General features: G+C 40.7%; 1 protein-coding gene across 32 annotated transcripts in view; it reads right to left on the bottom strand.

Annotated features, from left to right (window-relative positions):
- The window catches only part of KTN1 (kinectin 1), a 484843-nt gene that overhangs the window by 196809 nt on the left and 265183 nt on the right, over positions 1–22851 (bottom strand). For all 32 annotated transcript variants that reach the window (XM_085626790.1, XM_085626798.1, XM_085626810.1 and 29 more), the window contains exons 16-17: positions 14842–14879; positions 12191–12281 (exon numbers count right to left, since the gene is read on the bottom strand). In XM_085626790.1, the coding sequence (XP_085482916.1) occupies positions 12191–12281; positions 14842–14879 (129 nt within the window). The remainder of the gene's footprint in view (positions 1–12190; positions 12282–14841; positions 14880–22851) is intronic.

The raw sequence follows: 22851 nt of genomic DNA, 5'->3' as shown, positions 1-22851 counted from the left end.
CAAAAACATACTGTAAGGAGGCCTTTTAAGGACTTCAACATCTCCATTTCCCCATCCTTCCTCAGAGAAAGGATTAAGTAATATCACGCATAAGGGAAGTACAAATGAGTCTCATAGCAATAGATGAGGGGTAGCACCGATGGGGTTTGACCTATACTTGAACCTACATCACTTGAAGGTGGTATGTTCCGTATAGAATGTTTTTGGTTGAAGAGAAGCTGTGATGGCAGTTGCGGAGTTGACTCAATATACTCTGCTGTGGCTGGAGTTTTTCTATTACATTAAATAATCTTCCTAATTTAACCTAGTCTGAAGGACTTCTTTCTTCCTATAAGGATTTTACATTGGCAACAATTGGCTTCTGGACCTGCCTGTGCATGGAGAAACATCAACACTGCTTCAGAATTTTTCAGAATGATTCCGGATTTACTAAGAGCCGAACTGTTTTATACTACTTACACTGTGTGCATAACCAAGGTAATGTTGTGCTTTTGTTACTCATTAAGAACTGTAATTCTCACCATCCTTGACCCAAGGATCTATGATTTACTGTGGTTGGAATTGAGAAGCCCAGGAAAATGGCCAAATATCTTTAATCACAGACACCTGGCCTTCTTTCTCTGGGTTTGTGTTTACTATAGCCAGTACCTATTATTCTGTCTTGAGCATTTACTCAGTCTCCTGCATGTGTGTTCAACAGTATATAAATATGTGGATTTAAGCATTGATTTGAGCTCCACCTGCCTCCTCTGCTTGAGCATGTTACTTGTAAGGCCATTCGCGAGCACAACTCATCTCACACTTCATGGCTGGACTTCCTCCATTACATTAAAAGATTTTCCTAATTTAGCCTCACCTCAAATACTTCTTTCTTCCTATTCAGATTTTATACACGTTATATTGGATTGTTATTTTAGATATATAGAAATGTACTATTTAGTTGTCACAAGAGCCTGCGATCTACAGATAGTCACGTCACAACAAGATAATCAGACTGTCAGTAATATCAAAGAAATGGCTTTCTTACAAAATACAAAATAAATGTGCAGCGTGAGAATAAATTAAAAGACGTATAATGGTCAAAGGAAATTTTGAAACAATGCAGGTCATTTTGCCCAGTCAGCCTTTAAAATTGTTTAAAACTTTCTACCTCCTGTGGGTCAAGTCTCTCACCCTGTATGTGAACTCTCTTCAAACACAGGGGACTATCTCTACATCTGAGGGCAATAACTTCAGTTACCCACATAGTAAATAAATAATCCGAGTAGGTTTCATACATGCCTATGAAACTCGAGAGTGGATACACTGAATTATAAAAGTTTAGGGCTTCTAGGCTGAAGAGACTTCTTCCTTCTATCAATATGATGATGATACAACTGTATTCCTTTAAGGAAGGCAGTCTTCTGAACACCTGGAAGGACTTCACTTCACGGACGTTGGATACTGACGGGAACGTGATTGAGGTGGTTTTGAGGAAGACATGCAGTGTGGTGGGAATGGACCCGCATTTCTACAAACTATTTTGAACCATGAAAAAATTTAAATAAGTAGCTTTTCATCTGAGATGTTCAGAAAAGAACACAACTGATGTGCGCCCCCCTTTCACAGCCCCTTTTGTACAAGGCAATAGAACCCATGACAGTGCATATGGGAAAACAAGGTGATTAAGACGGTCATGACTGGTGAACATATATTTAAAACACTGTCCTTAAAGGCAACAGAAGGCTAGCAGCACTTTCTTTTGCCCCCGATGACAAGCAGGGGAACCTAAAGGAACGGCACTGAATCTAAGATCATTCAAATAGGACCAAATACCACAGGAAAAGGTAAGGAAAGAGATACGAAGATACCCTCACTTCCAATATGCTGAGACATTTATGGTCAGGTGTAGGCAGGAAACTGGGAACTCAAAAACGTCCACTTTACAACTCAACTCACAACCAGTCAAAATCACAGACATATAGGGCCTCATGTAGGTAGCCAAATACCGGTCGGTAACGGCCGATTTTCGGTAATTATACCGTTACCGACCGGTATTTTGGCTATTGGTATGTAGGGGGACAATTATTGGTTTCGGAATTTACCGAATCGGTAAAATTACCGATTCGGTAATAATACCGAATCGGTAATGTTACCGAATCGGTAACTTTTCCGAATCGGTAATTTTACCGATTCGGTAAATTCCGAAACCAAAATCGAGATGTAGGGGGAGTGTGTGGGTGTGTTTAAGAGTCGGTATTTACCACCAACTTATAGTTGGTGGTAAATAATCAATGTATGTGTTTATGCATTTTTACGCGCGTAGCAGTGTGCAATGTGGCATACATACATGCCCTTAGGGCATGTATGTGTGCCACATGTGTACACATGGCCGAATCAGGGGTGCAACAGGGTGTCAATGTGACACCCTGCCACCCTTGCATGTGTTCACCACATTACCGAATCGGTATTTACCGATTCGGTAATGAGGCATACCTTCCCATCAATGGGAAGGTATGCCTTATTACCGAATCGGTAAATACCGATTCGGTAATTACCGAATTGTAACGAATCGGTAAAAAATACCGACTCATTACCTACATACGAGTTACCACTTCTAAAATACCGATTCGGTATCGTTCGGTATTTTAGAAGTGGTAACTGGTATGCTACCTACATGAGGCCCATAATGAGGCGTAAGACCCATCATTTTGCAGGCGAGTAGCACAGTAACCTGGAAGAAACAAGTTACTCAAAACAACTAGTAAAGGGAAGTTGATGCCATCGTATTTCATAGTCAAATCCTCAAGCACTTATGAATTTCATGTAGACCAGATAGCACCAGAGTGAAAAAGAAGTTTTTATATAAAATTTAGACTTAGAAACTCCACAGGTTTTATCTCATGCATAGAAATGGTTCATTACTAAAACCTGTTTGAAATACTGCAACCGTGAACTAGGTAGGGCGATAAACAATAATTCATTTTATGCTGCTCTGTTCCAAATCTGTCACCCAGGAAACAGATTTTTCGCTACATTTTGGACATATAAAATAAGATCCAATTGAGTGAATCTGTGCCCAAGGAGTGACCTACAAATTGTATTTCTTCTGGTTGCATTTTATATTTTTTATGCCTGAAAACTAACGCGATACAATTTTTAAAGCTTTTATTTACTTCCAGGGATGTACTTTGTGGTTAAACAATTGTTTAATTGTTTGGATTGTTTTTATCTATTTTATAATGGCTTATAAGCTGAAACAAATAAATTGATTGATTGATTAAAACAGGTTACTTATCCGAACCTGTGGTTCTCCTGCATTAGTATCTTTCATGATAGGCGCCTTGATGCCTTCGGGCTTAGTTGCGCGATATAAATCTTCATTTCTTCATTCATTCATTCATTCATGCTTGAATCCCTGTCTAGCCAGGCGGTCCATAGTCAAACCCCATGAGATTGTATACCAATCTACATCATTTTGGGTACACAATCTCATGGGGTTTGACTTTACTGTCCAGTGCTTTTGATGTTCACTGTTAATTCTAATCATCTTAGGACTCCAGCCTTGACCACGGGGACGATTCAAGCATATGAATACATGAAAGACTCAATACTGGAGAACATTATAGTAGCAGTAAGGCCTAATTCCCTTTAAAATACGCTCAAATAATTCTTTAGTAACCCCTTCAGCTCTTTATAAATGACCCAAAGTTCAACCAGTGAGATGATGCACACTGATCTCCACTCCCCCATGAGGGTGCCATGCCTTAGATTTTCAAAGCAAAAGCGAGTAAGGATAACTTGGCAGCCTTGGACTGGGTAAGTTGGATAGTTGCATGAATATATGAAAGATAACGCTGGAAAACTGCAGTTTAAAGTAAGTAACTTGTTTCTTCTCCAGCATTGGGTATTTCATAGATTCACATGCTTGGCTCAGAATAGCCAGCAGTGTTCAATGTTCAGTATGCATATCACGAGCAAAATTATGGAATACTGACATTAAGAACACTGATTGAACTTAACAGAAGAAGGAAGCAGGAAGAGGTTTACCTTAGTAAAACAGATTACGGAGGACCACCTGGCCCACAGCTGAATCTCTAGCTGCTTTCTTGTCTAGGAGGTGATATTTCACAAATGTGTGATGACTAGCTCATGTTGCGACACTCCTGATATCAGCTAGTGGAACTCCAGCATCCAAAGTGTCATTTACAATGCACTTCTGGTGTAATGAGATGAAAACAGATGTCTTCAGTTAGAATTGCATAGCCAAGGCTATCCACCTTGCTACTCTCTGCTCAGAATTACACTGCATTTTCTGTAAGAGGCCAAAGGCCACAAACAATTAGTCCAACCTCTCGAATGTCTTTGTTTGGTCCATATGCCATTTTAAACATTGTCAAATGTCCAAAGAATGAAGAGTTCTCTCAACCACTGTCAAAAGATTTCAGAAGAAAGACTTGAGAACGCCAGATTCATTTAGCTGAAGTCAGATGTTACCTTTGGGATGGATTTTTGATTTGTTCATAAAATAATCCTCGTGTTTTGGAATCACAAAAATGGCTCATTAATATTAAATGCATGCACTTCCCTTACTTTCCTGGCTGATGTCAAGATCAATAAGGAAACAGTTATCAATGTTGCATATTTGAGGTCTGCTTTAACAGAACGTTTTCATCCACATTTTGCCAATGGCAACATGTTTGGGGATACTTTTTACAACTTAGGGGACTCTGGCTTGATGTAGAATCTCACAGCAGTCTGAAAGGATATGTATATTGGAGAATTCCAAGTATTTAGGATTCATACTGTTAATTTGAGTCATCCCGGACTGTGATTAATAATATGGCCATCCTCCTTGCAGAGAAGATCCTGATGGCTGCCAAGGCGAATGCTAGAAGCTCCCAGTAGATGGAGAAGATTGGTGAAACCATATTGGCAAGAGCATTCCGTGCCACGAGAATCATTTTGCACTGTTGACAAATGGGTTTAGTCAATGACATTGAAAGCACCTCTCCTATCAACTTTACTTAAGAAATAACAGCATATATTATTCTGAGCTGATTCAAACAAATGCAATGCTGGCTGCCCCATCTGACGAAAGATCCTTATTACCAGATGTTGGCTCAGCTCCCATTTGGGAGATAAAGCTTCTGTCTTGCTGAATTCATCCACTCATGGATTGTTCCCTTCTGCCAAATATTTTTGTGTTGGAGTAAGTAATGACTGATGGCCCAATTCTAGAGATGTAGAGGCTCTTCCTAAAAAGCTGGGGGCTTGCCCAGTTTGTGTTAGTGTATGTAAAACATAGCAGTGTATTGTCTGTTCTGATCAGCACTGAAGAGTTGCCCGACATTGGACAGCTTTGAGCTGAAGAACATTTATGTGAAGCTGTCTCTCTGACTCCAACCAATGGCCTTTGGCTGGCTTCCAGTTGTTGTAAGTGAGCTCCCCAACCATCTAAAGAAGTAGAAGTTTGTTGATAAAATTAGTTGGCTCTGACTGGAAGGATAAGCCCACCATCATGTTGGAAGGTAACTTCCATCACTGCAGCACTGCCTTGAGTCTGGCCATGATTAGAATTTGATCCTCAAAAGATGCTGACACCAGAAGCCACTGGGCCTCCAATCCTTCATGCTTTATCCTATGGTGAGCAATCAACGGGATGCCGGACATCATCATTTTTCGGAAGGGATTTTAAAGTGTAAACAATACTGGTCTTCAGACTTTGAATCCAAAACACCAAGGATTGCAACGTCAGAATCCTTTCCTTTGAAGGAAGAGCTTACCCTACAGCAATTTCTAAAATATCTCCTAAGAACTGAATGCATGGGGATGGCGTCATTTCAGAGTTGGTTATGTTGGGCGTGAGGCCAACAGCTTGAAATAGATTCAAAAATGCTTTTGTAGCGGATTTAGTAACCTGTAAAGACTTGCCTTTTATTACCAAGTCGTCCAAGTAAGAGAAGATTTGGTGCCATCTTCGCCAGATTAAAGCTGCTACAGTGGCCGTAAACTTTGAAAAATTCCTTGGTGCCACTTTGAGACTGAATGGTAGCACTTAGAACTGATAGCTACACATAGATTTTTAAACGCACACAGGTATTTGTTCTGCTTGTGGTATATTAGAATATAATAATATGCATCATGCAGATCCACAGACGTCATGTATTTGCCCTCATGCCGACGGTCCAAAATGTATCACCATTCTCCAAACATTTCTGAGTGAGAAAACATCTGGAGGAAAAAAACGTATTTCACTGGGATTTTGGGACGTGCTCCAACTTCCCCTTAGTCATCATGGAAAGAATCTCTTCTTGCAATGACCACAGATGTTTAGGGAAGTTTTCTGTGGTGGGGTAGTTGCAGGTTTTTTCAGAAATAACGGAGTACATGTTCATAATGGACCAGCCTTCAAATAAACATGTCCAAGGTAATTTCTGCCTTTTGCTCAACAACGGCAAGGATGTTGATGCATGGACACTAGCAGTGGTCTGGAAGCTCCATGCATTGCAAGGTAGAATTCCATGAGCAGTGCAGTGTATCTACATCCCTACGGAGTCTGCAGGGGTTAACCCATCAGGCATGCTGGAGTATTATCATGTGCTCTAAGTTTTGTGATCAGACAAATCACTATGACAGGGCATCATGGCAGTATCTTCAATTGTTACTGCCAAATAAAGTCTATAAAGGGAATCGGCTTTAATGGACTTGCTTGGTGGACTTCTGCAATTACGCAAAAATCAGTCAGTCTCTGTAACTGGCAACTGAAATCTACTGGAGGCTCTCTCCATCAGCCAGTGGAAACGACCAATGTCATTTGGCAGGGAGTCTGCATGCGTAATCATCTCACACTTCAGACTGATCCGGAGTGTTTTCTCGTAGCTTTGATCATCATCTGGTGTGCAAGTATCCTGCGGATGTTGATACAACAAGGTGAAGGTATAGAAACTGTTAACTCGAGGTGCTGGTACTGATTGTGGCATAGGTGTGGCACATGGTCTTGGTCACTCAGAAAGAGGTTGTGGTGTCAGACATCATTGGATGCAACTCACTGATTACATTCGTCAGCAGTCTCATTAAAGGCTGGCTGCATATTATGGTTCTTCATAATAGTCGTTGTATGAAAGGTCATAATTAGGGTATCCATATTTCCACTGGAGTCATCATCACCCTCATAATATTTTCCAAGGTTGCTGTTCCTGAGGCGCTCTTTTCCCGTACTGTTTTTTATATCCGACATGGAGTTTAATAGAGCAAGTAGCTCCCCCAAATGAATCCTGCAACTTCCACTTCAGTATCAAAAATTTCTCTACTGGACAAGGATGAAATCTTACTTGCTGCTTCAGGGGCATCAAAGGTAGCACTAGATGGTTTCATAGCTGGCTTGGCAAACTGACCAGATGCGGTCATGTACAAGACTATAAACAATGTGCTTGTCATTACATTTGATGCGGTCACGGGTCTAGATGTTGGAGTCGTCAACAGCAGAGTAGATGCACTAGTTGTCAATTGAGGACCCATCAATTGTTAAGCACCGACTATAAAAGGCATTGACTGCAGTCGTTGATAATGGCATCTGAGTTGGAAGGGGAAAAGAGGTTGAGCAGTCGATGGTGACTTTGCCATGGTGTCATAGGTGCTTGTCATTGGAGACTGTACAGAGTGCCTTCATTTAAGAGGCTTTAGAATTCTTTCTTCACAAGAGATTGCTTGTAAGACTTTCTGGAGGCTTCAGATCTAGTCTATTCAGCTGTCCACCTTCCTATTTTTCTTCAAGGGTATCTATCGTAGGTATGGGGGAGCAGAGGAGAGTACGGAGACTCCTCACATGGAGGAATCGGAGCAGTCGATCCTCATAGTTCACACGTTTTTGTGGAGAAAGTTCAACAAATCTTACAATCTTTGTTCTGATGTCTACGGCAGATGCAATCACTGCTTGATCATCAGCATACATTGTATTCTTGCCACAAGAAGCACGGTGTCTAATGGAAGCACTCTTGGGTTTGGCCATTCTGACAGGAAAAAAGAAAAATCAAATAAATTATCATTCAAGAACAGAAGGTTTGCAAGAGGAAATGTTCTAGGTCAAAATATACAGTAGAAGTTTATCAGAAGATGAAAGATGGGAGAAAATAGGTTTCTGAGCAGAGATCTGAACAGGGACTTCCTTCCACACAAATTGGGGTTGGAAGTCAGAGGTATGGTGGCCTCTGAGGAAGTGGAGACATTTATGCCCTCACCTCACAAGCTGACATTTGGGTTGTTTATAAAGCAGTTTATTTTAATGCATTTCTAAGCAAATGTGGCATTACTGCGGATTTAATGTTCCCATAGGTCTCCCAGATAAGCCATGAAGAATCTATGAAAGATGCAATGCTGGAGAATATTAACATTCTTAAGATTACATTTGTTTCATGCTCTGCGTAAGTGAGTGGCAAACCAAAAAGGAGACCGTAAAACCTAATTAGGAGGAGAAGATGAACACTTGTATTAAAGCCTATTTTAACCACATTTTAAGAATAGGGAGAAGAAACAAGCTCAGAGATAAACTACTTTCTATTATCGCAATTAAAAGTGCGATTAGACCAGACATTTTGTTCATCTCAATATATGAGGGCACCGATCTAGCATTTTAGCAGGGAGACATTTATATTAAAATACTGTGTAGACCGAAAAAGCCCAGACCACCATCTCCAAGTATCAATACAAATTAAGTAGAACTCCAAAATGATGGGAGAGTTTGTCAAAGAAACATATCCTCCGCCCATTAACCCAATCAGATATTTTTACTAGGTCATCAAAATACTAAGTTTGAATTCAGTGAAAATGAAAAAAGTATTAGATATCATCAAAGGGGACCAACTTCAGTTTTCCAAGAATGCCAATGTGACAAAAAACTATAAGCTAATATTAGGCTACACATCTAAAAATAAAGATGACAACAAAGATACTTGCTGATGTCAATAAGTTACAAATTATTTCGATACAAAAAGGCTGTATATAGGCTTTCTAGAATGTACTTTTGTTCAGACGCAAGTCCTGTACATGGAAAAGCATTACCATACTGCCCTGCATTTTCTGGCTAGTCCTATGCTTTTCCTCCAGTGAACTAGATAATCTTGCGAACCAACTGCTCCTGTCACCTTCCTGTTCATCAACAGAAAAGTGTTCTGAAGACGAGGCGATACCCCCATGGTGACCGAGGGTAGCTATATCCCCCTCAATCAAGGGAATATGGTGAGATTGATTACCTGTTGAGGAGTGCAAACCTTATTAACTCTCCCCCTGGTGAGACTGCAACTGGTTCTTCCCAGTGAAAGGTCAGTCCAGTTCTATTAATTGTGGTGTTATGCATTTACCAGGTGCGGGACATGTGGAAACGGAGTGTGATTTTCATTTGTATTTTATTGATAAGCGAATGGTAGGATCTATTTGGACTCCATGAACATGCTGCAGATGATGGTGGCTATCCTTTATGGAGGCTGGCTTTGTCCATGATGGACATGCCAAGACCTATCTACAGGACATCTTCCCTGAAGGCTGACCCACTGGGTGGACCTGGGATTACCGACCGATCTGATGGTACTGTGGAATCTTCATATGCCTACTGCACCTCTTCTAAATTCTGACCTCATAATAATCTTTGCTATCTATCGTCATAAATAAAAAGGTGTAAAGTTATTATTGCCTAGTGGATAATTTCCTGATTTATTTACTGAGATAAATGTTGACAAAGAAAAAGCTATTTAGCTTTAAACACAGTTCACTATTCTGGGTACTGTCTCTAATATCAGGGGAATCCAACCTTTTCTGTATTAGGAGCTACTCAATAAAGCTCTTTGAGAGATACTAATATTATAAGTGCTGTAATAGTGACCACATTTGCAAGATTACACTAGTGGACAACCAGTGGTCCAGCTTGGTTGCCAGCAGCAATGTAAAAACAGCCTTTTTAATATGGAATGCCTCTAAATCGGTAATATATAACAACCCCAGCTGCAAAGCCTCTGGAACCTAGGTTATACCATTTGTAAAAAGTCTGCTAAACGTCACATGATTTATCACTCAAATATCAGCTTTAAACATATTGTGAAAATTCAGCCATTTGTTGCGAAATAGCTGAGGAGTTCTAAGAAAAAAAACAAAAAACATTTGTTTCTCAAATAATAGTCTCAATTTAGGTATACGTTTATTAACTCAACCAAGGAAAAGCTTCTAAATTTAGTAGGATAGGTTGCACACAGGACAGCTACTTACATGTATCTGAAGAGCTACCAGTAGCTAACAAGCTACTCGGAGGAGCTTGAATCCATAAACAACAAAACAGCTATGCAAAGGTGTGAGATTGTGTAGTATACAGAATATGAATTTAAGAGGCAACGTTTGCCTTTTTGCAATTTTAAAACATACAGCCAAATCAATAAAAATACATCTGACTGAAAACAGAACTGTTCTTAGAATTCTTTTAACTGAAAAAATGTAGACTCTAGCACAGGCTGTAAGCAGAATGTAAAACTGGCAACACACCTTTAAGATGTCCACAGGCTGCATTGGCCCGTCAACCTGCCCTGCTGAGTCAATTAGCAGTTTGTTTTCTCAACTCATTGAGAAGAATACTACATAACAAATATTTTCAAACTAGTTACAACTGAATCTGGATTTCTTTTTTTGTTTTCACTCAACGACTTTTGATGTTCATTTGGCAGAGATACCATTTTTGAGAGGTAGCAGTTTTTTCTCAAGCATGACCTATGTGTGACGTACCATCAGGATTCCCACTCCTTTAAGAAATGTAGATGGCAGACATAGAAAGATGAGGCATAGTCATGTCCAACCACCAATTTCTGATCCTCCTTCCCCATCAGAGAAGGCCCATCAAACCTTAGAGAATACTCAAAGTATTTATTTGTCAATTATGGGGCCATCTGCACAACTTTTGTTTCCACAAAACTATCTGCAACCAGGTAGGTAGTGTAAGTTCATAACATGCTACACAAAGCGAACTGACATTCGCCTGGCAAGTGTAGGACTCATTTAACTGGAAAAAGGGAGCTTTTTCTGCTTTGATAAAAAATGCTCCATACTAAGGACATTTGTAAGGTGGCCACTTGGAGTTCAGTTTATACATTTGCTAAGTACTACTCCACTGATTCGGATTCTAAGACTAATACCTCCCTTTCCTGCTAACCTCACTGCAGAAAGTTTTCCCATTAAATTAGATTTGTTTTTCCATTTGAAGATTTTGGTTCCCACTTTCAGATTTATTTTTAGTTATATACTAAGTATAATTAGTATAATTAGTACTGCATATAGTTTTACTGCTTATACATAACACAGAGAATCCCATGACGGAAAAGGAAAAGCTAGCTACCTACAATTCCAGTTCTCAATTACGAGTATTCTCTCTGAAACCGTACAAATTTCACCTCCCTCCCCATGGACTATTTCCTTACAAAACACAAATCGCCTGATGGACATAGAAGCACAGTGCAGCGTCTGTCATTCTGCAGTGTCAAATTTGCACTCTATTTACATCTCAGGTTAGAGGCTGCATTTTTAATTTTGTTTTTCGGTTTTAAAAATGGTGAAAGGACTGAGCAGCTAAACTGGCTGTAATTTTTTAAACAAACCAAAAAAAAGAAAACTTTGTCTTTTGTAGTTCTGTTTTCTTTATTTTATTTTTTAATTAAGAAAAATTATTTTGTAAAAGGTGTTTTGGAGATTCATGCATCCAGAAGTATTCTACTGCCAACAGATACCAGTAAAAACGACAGGACAGTGAACTGTGCTAGTTGGGCACTTTAAGGCATAGGTAAGAGATTTTATATATATATACATATATATATATATATATACACACAAATATATACACACAAATATATATATATATATATATATATATATATATATATATATATACATATATATTCTAGCAAAGAAATACCTATAAGATTTCATAGTGTTCTAAAAAATTATGCTTTGCCCTTAACTTAAAGATATAGGTCAAATCATAACTAATTAAGACATGTAGTGTGCTTCTACTTGAAAAGAAGAGCAAAGGTAGGAGACAGTTTGACAACAGAAAGCTTTTTGAAAACCATCTTTTTTTAATCAATATAATGCCGGCCGAGCCCCGAAAATCTCCCTCACCAACAGCGAAATATTCACTGCATGGTTTATTAGGATGCAAGCAAATAAACTATTTTTGTACCTTATAATCTTCCATTTTGTTTGAGAAACGAATTAGTTCATTTTGTAGTCGTTCTTCTAGTGCTCTTATTTTTTCATCTTTTTCGTGCATGCTGCAAATATCAAAGACATTTCTCATATCATCAAACAGATATTGATCTATTCACCATTGTTTACATTAGTTCTTAAAAACCTGGTGGATTCCACAAGAAAAGAATACCATGAAAAGGCATCCAATACTAAAGAGCAATTACTAAACCCCGGTAAAAATATACCTTTGACTGCATAAAGGGGGACTCAGAGTACACAAATAACCATAGAGGAAGAATAGCGTTTTAAAGTTTTAAAATGCTAAACCCCCGGTATTCTGCACGAACATACATTTCAATTTACTTCACACAATCCGAGTAAATACATCAAGTTAAACACTTTCCTCAAAATTTCAACTTCTAATATCACAGACTTGGTATGGGACATGCTCCCTCAAAGCGACAGCTTAAAACAGCCAATGTTAAATTTGTGAGGCTTTCCAAAAACATCTCAGATTACAAAGGGAAATTACAAGATTAGAACACTCCAAGAAGACCGATTTTTAAAATACAGAGTTTCCTTGGTGTAGGCTTCTTTTTTTTTTTCAACAAACTGAGTTTTATAAGTAAACTTGGTTATATAATTAGCACCTGTTCTGAATCATGAGCATACATGTATAAATTATTACAATGCAAGTGTTAGTTACCATACTGCTACACAGTTGCCATCTCATGGCTCGAATATACATTTTCGTAATTAGTCCTATTCGTCTTACATCTTCACATGCAATTTGTCTATTTTATACAATAATTTTAACAGGGGAACCATATGCCAATCAAATCCAATAGAACATCCCTGAGTCCCCCCCACCCACCCCACAATTAAATAACTGGGCAACACAGTTGGTATCTACTCTGGATCCAAGGGTAAGCATCTATTGCATTATTTAGTGACAGGAAACATTTACAATCAACGTTTTTTTTTTTTTGCACTTCTAGTTCCTACGTTATATTGTTCATTTTGTCTGTACATCTAACTTCTGTGGCGTTAGGCTGTGCAGTGGCTGTGCTGTGGTGTGTTGGCTGAGTAGGTGGTTTGCGCCGTTGCCTATGTAGTAGCATCTACGGGGGTCGGCTGTCGATTGCGTGGTCCCATCCCATGATATAAAGGACTCGCGCCGCATATCCCAGGCCATTGCTATGGGTATTTTTCGCTGCCCTCGCTGTTCCTCTTTGCGTATTCCTTGGTGTAAAGCTTTTAAGTCATGGTCAGTTACCACCAGTACACAGATTAATAATTACCTTACTAAAATATTTCTGTACAGCAACATTTTATTGTTCAACATTTTGGACCATAAACATTTTTTGAAGTTTGCTAACCACGCTACACGTTTCTGTATTGATATTATAAATTCCTGAGCTGTACGTTTTTAGGTCGAGCCTAGGCTGCGCGCATGCGCTGCCTGCAAGACCTGTTATCTCCTCTATCGGCTTTTGGCATGCCCATGAATTGCCATTTGTTTATTGTTGTGCCATTTAGAAATACGGGGTTTTTATTGGTGCATTGGGTCTGATTCTCCTGCCTTTGCGTGCTTGGGTTAGGCCCAGGCGATTTCACTTATTGTTTGCTTGTGTTGGCCATCCCAATATGTCCGTCCGCGTTCCTCCTGGTCATCCTGATCTGCCTTTTTATTATCTAGGCTATTAACATCGCTTTAGGCTTTCAGGCCGTTTCACGGAGCAATGCTCTGTTCCGCACCTGCATAGTGGCAATTTCTGTCTGATAGCTGTTGAACTATGCCAATAGCTTTAACTCAAAAAAATGCAAGACCTATTGCATTTCTAATGCTTGTTTTGAATAGTAGTTGAATTCTTACCTCCTTTTTCAGACTATCTTACAAGGCATCTTACAAGGCATGTGTCTTTACATAAGCTGGTGGAGTCTAGTTTTAACGGGTGTACGACTACTCTAAAATCTATATTCTATAACACACACTAAGTGTCTCACCTCTCATCAATAAGCAGTTGAAATGGAGTTTCGAAGCACCATTTATTAAGATTTTAATAAAAATCACAGTTTAGACAGTGGAGAGTGCTAGTAATATTTTTGATGACTTTAAGAACTTCATTTCCTTAGATGGTAATCCCCATTAGGCCTATGTGACAAACTGTAGTTCATCATACGCTTATCTCTGACTGAATGCATTGCCCTCTACGAGGCCAGAATATAGTTATCAGCCCAAATAACAATAATCAACAAACTACGGAATAGTGATAATATATATAAATATGTGATAGATGACTAAAAGGATACTTTATAAAGGTGCACGTAGAAAAACATTTGTTTTTGCCCTGGCTATATAATGCCCCAACATTCACTGTCTCGTTGCCCAATTGGAGTATGAGGTGCATATGAAAGTGAGGTTGTTTTTAAGACTTATAAAATAAGTGTGTCAGAGTAAATGGGGGCGAAGTAGAGGATATGATTTTTTTTTTTCCTGAGTTGGTCTCTGTACAGGTTCTTGGATTTTGTCAAAATATGAATAAACAGATCTATATTAAAATATATACAATCATTTACCATTGTTGCATACTGATGCCTTATAAAATATTATGTAGCTTATATAGTAATTATATATTTTACCTTCTTTGCATCTGTTCAAAAGCATGTGCAGCAGCAGCCTGCATAATGAGAAACAAAAAGACAAAAAATTATTCATTGAAATAGCACACACACCCTGCTTGAGCAATATACCTGGTAGAAAATGATTTGTCTTAATGCACTTATTTCAATTCAGAGAGGGATTCTCAAAAGCAAATGATACTTAGTTAACTGTATCCCTTGCTCTAGTCCTAAAATCTATATAGGGACATTCAGCTAAACATATGTGTAATATTATAGCTAACTGTAATGCCATGGTGGAATAGGAAGACATATGGAAGGAGGCTGATAAGATGTGCCTGAAAATTGAATGGAGATCTGAAAGCAGCATGAGCAAGGGTGATCCTGGCGGTGTCAATAAGATATATCACTGTGCTAAAACCAGGAGAGGAGGGCCTTGGAAATAGCTCCTGCAATTGACTGTAAAGTAGACCAAATATTCTAGGTACCAGAAGGCATAATTGCTAACAAGAATAATTCAATGTCAGTTGTCTTTTCACTGCATCAGGCATGCGACTCCCAATCACATTGTGACTACTGTAAGACAGAGACATGGCCTCACTAAGTAGATTTGCTTTTGATCAATAAACCCATATGTATTTGCATAGATTACTCATAAATGGCAGGTTATATCAACAAGCATTTTCAATGCAATAGGTCTCGCATTATGAAAGTTTGAGCTATTGGTGTTGCATTATTATTTGCAACACCAATAGCTCAAACTTTCTGTGATACAAGACCTATTGCATTGCAAATGCTCGTTTATCTGCCCAATAACAAATGAAGTTTGCACAGGCTTAGGGGGTAACCGCCATGGAGATGTAAAAAAAAAAAGAAAAACGTTTTCAGCTTCCTCGTCACATCATAAAAGCGGTAGCGGGGGGGATGGCGCTTAGTATCTAGACACTCTGGAGGTGAGCTGTCCATAAAACAAAATAAACTGGTAAGGTAGCTCAAAGGGTTCTGCTAAGCATCGCAGGGATCCACGTGTAACTGTATGCCACAGATTTAAATGGCAGACTAACGTTTAACTAATGAAATGAGTGCCACTGATGTCGGTGAGAACATGTGATATGCCAGAGCTGCTCAGTTTGTGGCCTGTATGCCATTTTAATGGTCATTAGTATATTACTGAACCAATAAAATCACAGTGTGCGGGAAATACAATTAAGGGTCTGCACATGCTTGTTTAAGGTTATTTTATGCAATTATCGCAGAATGGATGCTGAATTAAATCACCTCGTAATCTCCAAGGTCAGCTAGACTCCATATAGGTCGATGTCTTCTGCGCTCCAATCCTTAATCTGAAAAATGTTCCTCTGGCTATGGTTCAAGCTAAAGAAAGCTAGCGCCATTTCTTGCACCAGTAGTCCGCCATAAAGGGCTGCTGGAGAGAAGCCGGGCACTTCTCTCCAGACAGAACAGAACAAGTGAATGATGTCCTGTGAAAGCACATAGTCTCAACCGCACCGATCCATTGGCATGCATCGAAAGCCCAGGACAAGGAGCTTTCATTTTTCTTTGCAGATCCGTGTTGGATTGGTAACCAAAATTTGAAAACCAGTACCGATGCCGGCTGTAGGAGTAATGGCAAGCGGCACCGCTGCTCACACAAAGCAGGGGCTGGCATTCCTGGGATGCCATGGCTCGGAGGTGGGGGCGGAAGGGGGCGAACAGCTTAGCAGCTTTGTTAAACAAGGAAGAACTAAACATAACTTAAGTTAAAGCACGACATTGCAACGTATGGGCGAGCATTTTATGTACATATAAAGTGTCAAATAAAGCGACCTCCAAAGCAGCTGCAGCCAAGGCAGAGGGCTTGCAACAGAGAAGCAAGCAGCCTCGCACCGAGCACGGCTGATGGCTTACAGTGATATCCAAGCAGGAACTTTTGGTGTATCTCTAAAGACCGCCGATTTCCGGTTACTCCGAAGGCGGTGCGCATGGGCAGGGCGCTCTGCCGCTGCACATGCAGAGCCAGGCTAGACTGCGAGGGGCCGCCCGCTCTCAAACCTTGAAAAAGCAGAAACCATCTTAAAACGCTTAAAACTGTTTAACGCACTGCACCAAAAAAAAGCATGAATGATTTTCAATGTCATAATAACACCCGAGGTTATCATTTTGTACAAGATTTAAAAATATATTTTTTAGAAGCTGATCTGCAAAAATAAGCAAACATTACTTATAGCAATATTTCATTATTGAAATATTTTAAATCAAACTTACTATTTTCTTATGGCAAAAAAAGCACATGCGTTCCAGCTGTGAGCTTTAAGCCAAACCGCGCTCAGGTGACGTGTGTTGGTTTTAAGGTTGAACACAAACAGGTTAGATCCCTTTCAAGATGGCCTCTTCATTAACCTTCACCCTCACTCGTCCTTTAGGTCAATACAAGAACCAGACTCCCAGCCGCTTTTCTCGCGAGATTTGCCATGGTGTGCCCTTGCAGCGTTGAAGATGGGGTACTGGGACGCCAAGGACGGGACAGACTGTTGGCAGAAGACATGGATCCCCATCAAGCTTTGGGCTCCCATTGGTGAGGGCATGGTTCTGCCAGAATCCTCCAAACTCAAAATAGTGGGGGGTTGTGTGATTTTGGGAGTGGGTGGTAGATGTGGCTCTCGTTTGGATGAGGGGCAGTGCGGTACATCGGTGACTTTCAGGGGCGGGCAAAGCTGATGGAGAACTTCATTGGCTAAATTGTTATGCCGACAGGGGTGGTGAGCGTTCAGTTGCATTTACATCGATAACAAGGGGCGGCAAGGAGCGAGCGAGCAGTAGGTGTGATCACGCCGTGCGTATCTCATGTTATCGGAGTTGTGCTAACGCCACTGTACGCGTGCGAGCAAGCCGGAGGTGTGACGCCACGAGCTGTACACATGCACATCTCCTGTCCTGCGAGTTGTGGGAACGCCGCCGTACGCGTGCACAACTGTTGTCCTTTGTACACGTGCACATCTCCTGTCCCCCATCGAAAGCAAGTCGACAACAACAGATCTAGCCGATGGCGAGCAGCGCGTTGCGGTGTGTCGCTAGGCGAGACCTAAAAAACGAACACTGTGCCGGTAGAAACTGGACAGAACTACATAGGAGTACGCATTAATGTTTATTTTTTAGTATCTCTTCATTGGTTTCAAACAACATTAGAGCTCAAAATTAAAAACGTACAATTGCTCACTTCCAATTGCACTGCACCTCTGTTCTTGAATCGACTGGTCTATGTTGTTTAATAATACATTATATGTTATGGTTATCCAGAGGATGATCTCAGTTGTCACAGGCCGAAAGCATTCTATTAACTAAACTCACCATGGACGTTTCACGCTGGTTCTTCATTGCATCTGTTCCAGTAGTTTACTAGTCACCTTCAGCTACTGTCCATTAGGCCATAACACACATCCGTTCATGGGCGTGGCAGTTGTTTATTTTAACATATCACTGCCACCAATCTAGTGGTATTATAGGGCCTGGTCCTTTAAAAATGAAGAGTCCCCACTCAGGTTGTTTTTACACCCTGCAATCAGTCCTTAATATAAGAAAGATGTAGCCATTATGAGATCTGTAGCCTGTGTTCATATTTGTAGAGGATTGGCACCTGGATGTATCTATTATTCAGTCACTTATAACTAGTGATACAGGATTGATGGGATAACAATTACTCAAACCTGGCATCTTTCACTACTATGTATTTGCATCTGCGATTGTCTCGCATCATAATCCGCTCTTATTAGAATCATCCCAAGCCTTCATGGCCAAGAAAATCCCTCCTCCTAGATGGGCATTTGACAGGACTTTGCTCTAGTATCAACAATGTTGTTAGTATATTCACAAAGTGCTAATAGATTTTACCTAAGATAATGAGGTAACTGCTTTTATTGGCGTAGTTTGGGGTGACCTTCAGGCAGCAATCTGCAGGGTAGTTTTAAATTTCCCATAAAGTGGAATATTTGAACCACCCAAAAGACTCCTCCGATCCTCCAACCTCGCACTGGCCGAAATCCCACGCATCCGCAGAGCCAGAGCATGTGGAAGATCCTTCTCACATCACAGCCAAAACCTGGAACGAGCTCCCGGCAGACATTAGACTCTGCCCCGCCCTGAACACCTTCAGGAAGGCCCCCCAAGACCGGAGTCTTCGGCTTACGGATCTGCAGAACCCCCAACCCCACCTTGATTTGACTGAGAAATTTATATAGCGCTCGAATGCCCAAGGGCGTCTAGGCGCTGCAAAGGAGAAGTCTGCCAGGATTTCAGAGGAAGAAGGTAAGGTTAGTTTGAGAATAGCCAAGTTTTCAGTAATTTTCTTAAGGAAAGTAGCATTGGGCAATTTTTAATATCTAATGGAAGCGTGTTCCACAGTTTCACTGTGTTCAGGATAAAACTGCTTCCTCCCTAGCAAACTTTCTTAAATGTGGGTGTTTGGAGGAGTTTGCTCTGAGCGGAGTGTAGTTTTCTGCATGGATGATACCAGGCAAAGTGTTGTTTCAGGAACGCAGGTCCTGTTCCATGCATAGCTTTGTACGCTAGACAGAGAATTAAATTCTATTCTCTTTTTTACCGGAAGCCAGTGCAGTTTTTTTAAGCCTTGGGAAACGGACTGGAACTTGGGGATATTCAGCAACATTCTAGTGGCTGCGTTCTGCACCCGCTGGAGTTTGAGCATGTGCTGTTTTTGAAGGCCCAAATATAGGGCATTTCCGTAGTCCAGTCTGGCCATGGCTAGAATCGTCACCAGTGTTTCTACTGCTTCAGGGGGGAGACCCTCACGGTTGATTAGCGCGCTTAATAACCCGATTGATTAATTGAGGTTGCTCATCTCTGGCATTCAATTCTTGCTTTAAAATTAGAGTGTGGCTTACTAATACAGGACAATGCTTCTGCTGCACATGAAGGCAAAGTATACAGACCACTTGTTACAATTAAAATGCTTCTAAAAACATGGAAAAATGTTGCTGTAGCATATCACTGTCAAAGTCTCAAAGCTTTACAAAATAGTTAAAGTTTGGGTCGCACCTGGCTTTGAGGCTAAAGGAGCAAGCCTATAAGAATTGTATTCACAGCATTGTTGATGACAATTTGATAGAAGTCAAAGATACTGAGAGTATCATTAGTGTTTGTTCACAAATTCTACTTGGTGCTTCATCTCAATACCTGAAGCTGCTCTCGTGAACACATTGCATGATACTGACAGTCTGCAGAAAGTTCCTAGCTGAGCTCTTAGAGGAATCAAAGCTTGAAACTAATTTTGCTTTTAGCAGAACTTAAATTAGGCAATTCAAATTCTTCCCTGGGGTATTTTCTGAATTCTAAAATGTTTTCTTTACTTATCTCATTCCTTTCTTTCTCTCCATGATTAAATCCTCTTCACAAATGCAAGAGCAGTGCAGCCGTTCTTGGGAAAAACACATATGGTCATGTTTTTGGGCTAAAAAAGGTTTGTGACTCATATCACACTATTGTTGAGATTACTAATTCATCAAGTTTTCACTTTCTCCTCCCCTGAGAGGCAGTAATTAAAGTCCATCCTGGCAGCCTGGAGAACGAAGAGTGGTAACATCCTAGTTCTATTCACCCCAAGTGTTCACTAGATTGCATTCTATCATGTTCAAAGGTGCAAGTAACTTGCCTACTAACCCCAGTAACTTACCTACTAACATTCACATTTTGATTGGTATCTGTTAAAGAGGTGACTATCCATCTAAAGTCTCCCACATCAGCGATAAGCCAGACTGATTGTGAGGTACCGACAAAAGCACCTTGGTGCTTAGCCTCGTCATAAAAAGTAAAACAAGTAAACAAAATAAAGAAAAAAATATTCAGGATCTGAGGGTGAAGAAAATGAATAAGCCATTAGCTATTCACCTAGTACTTTCATCCAAAGTGCTTTTGTACATTATTAGCCAGAGAAAACATACACTCCCCGATCCTCTCATCCTGCCACTGTTTTGTGTGGCTGCACCCCTGCTCATATCTCCAACACAGCCCTGCTTATGTCTCCAAAACAGCAGTTTAACTTTCCCCATAACCTAGAGCTTTAAGAAAAGGAATATGCTACTTACCCAGTATGCATCTGTTCTTGGCATATAGAGCTGTAGAGTCATATGCTTATGCATAGATCGCCATCTAGTGTTTGGTCCGGATGTTTGCACTTTGTTTTTGTTCGAAGAAGTCTTTCTAGTCACGAGGTAGGCGGCGACTCCTTTCGGTGATCGTGCGTGGGTATCGACTCCATCCTTTGATTGTTTTACCGTAAAGGGTGATGGAGTTAGTAAGAGTAATAAAGAGAGATGTCCATGTATATTGTTTCTAAGTAAGATGTTACTGCAACAGGTAAAGGTACCCGGGGAGGCGGGTGGGCGCATAGGACTACTGCTCTATATGCCAAGAACAGATGCATACTGGGTAAGTAGCAGTTTCCGTTCGAGGCATGTGAGCTGTAGATAATATGCTTATGCATAGACTACGTAGCCGTTATCCCTCAAAGCGGTGGTTAACCTGTAGCTGTTGCAGTGGTCTGAAATAGTGTACGTAAAACTGCCTGGCCCACACTAGCTTGCTGTCTTGCTAACACATCTACACAATAGTGTTTTGTGAATGTGTGTGGTGTAGACCATGTTGCAGCTTTGCAGATGTCATCTATGGGTATATTTCCTAAGAATGCCATAAAAGCCCCCAGTTTGCGTATAGAATGCGCTCTAGGGGGATTGTTAATGTGTGTTTAGCTTTAATGTAGCATATTTGAATGCACTTGCCTGATTGTGATATTGGATTGCCTTTATGTGGTGGAGCAAAAGCAACAAACAAACAGTTGACTGGTTTTCCTGAAAGGTTTTGTTCTTTCTATGTAGTATAGTTTGACATCTAAGGTGTGACAAGCACGTTCTGCCACGGAATCTGGTTGAGGGAATAAAACCGGTAGCTCAACATATTGGTTGATATGAAAGGCAGAAATGACTTTAGGTAAGAATTTGGGGTTAGTCCTTACAACCACTTTGTTTTGGTGTATTTGTAAAAATGGCTCTTCTATGGTTAGTGCCTGAAGCTCATCCACTCTTCTCACAGATGTGAGGCTAGGAGGAAGGCTACCTTCCAAGTGAGAAATTGTAGTTCACATTTGTGCAATGGCTCAAAAGGTGGACCCAGGAGTCTTGTAAGAACTATGTTGAGAATACACACTGGAGCAGGTTCAAGTCTGGGGGGAATGACTCGTTTAAGTCCTTCCATAAATGCTTTAATAGCAGGCACTTTAAAAAAAAGACAAATGCTGTCTGTTTTGTAGGTATGCAGCTATTGCAGCAAGATGTAAGCATATGGAGCTATACGCTAAATTGGAACGCTGTAGATGTAATAGATGCAAAAATAACTATTGATGGACAGAATGCAGAACAATGTCATACATTCACCCCAGTACAGAGATCTGGGCCTAAATCCATCGTTTTTTTGCTCACCATGCCATTCCAGTTTGGACCCAGCCATATGCAAATCAGTCTTGACCCTGTGCCCTATGGGAACAGTCCAGCCCGAACTGACAGGCCAGGTCCTCCCTGGACTGGAAACAAGCGTCCTAGGACCGGTTTCGGGGTTTCACCCCTCTTCAGCCAGGATAGCTTGATTCCAGTGGCATGGAGAGCACAGGACTCACGTCTGAGCATACCCGTCCCACTCGGGTGACAAATGCAAAAAGAACTATTGATGGACAGAATGCAGAACAATGTCATACATTCACCCCAGTACAGAGATCTGGGCCTAAATCCATCGTGTTTTTTGCTCACCATGCCATTCCAGTTTGGACCCAGCCATATGCAAATCAGTCTTGACCCTGTGCCCCATGGGAACAGTCCAGCCCGAACTGCCAGGCCAGGTCCTCCCTGGACTGGAAACAAGCGTCCTAGGACCGGTTTTGGGGTTTCAGAGGGGGTTGAAGAGGGGTGAAACCACGAAACCGGTCCTAGGATGCTTGATTCCGGTCCAGGGAAGACATGGCTTGGCAGT

This window comes from Triturus cristatus, chromosome 9 (assembly GCF_964204655.1).
Source record: "Triturus cristatus chromosome 9, aTriCri1.1, whole genome shotgun sequence".
Taxonomy (NCBI): domain Eukaryota; kingdom Metazoa; phylum Chordata; class Amphibia; order Caudata; family Salamandridae; genus Triturus; species Triturus cristatus.
This window is presented reverse-complemented; position numbering and strand designations above follow the sequence as displayed.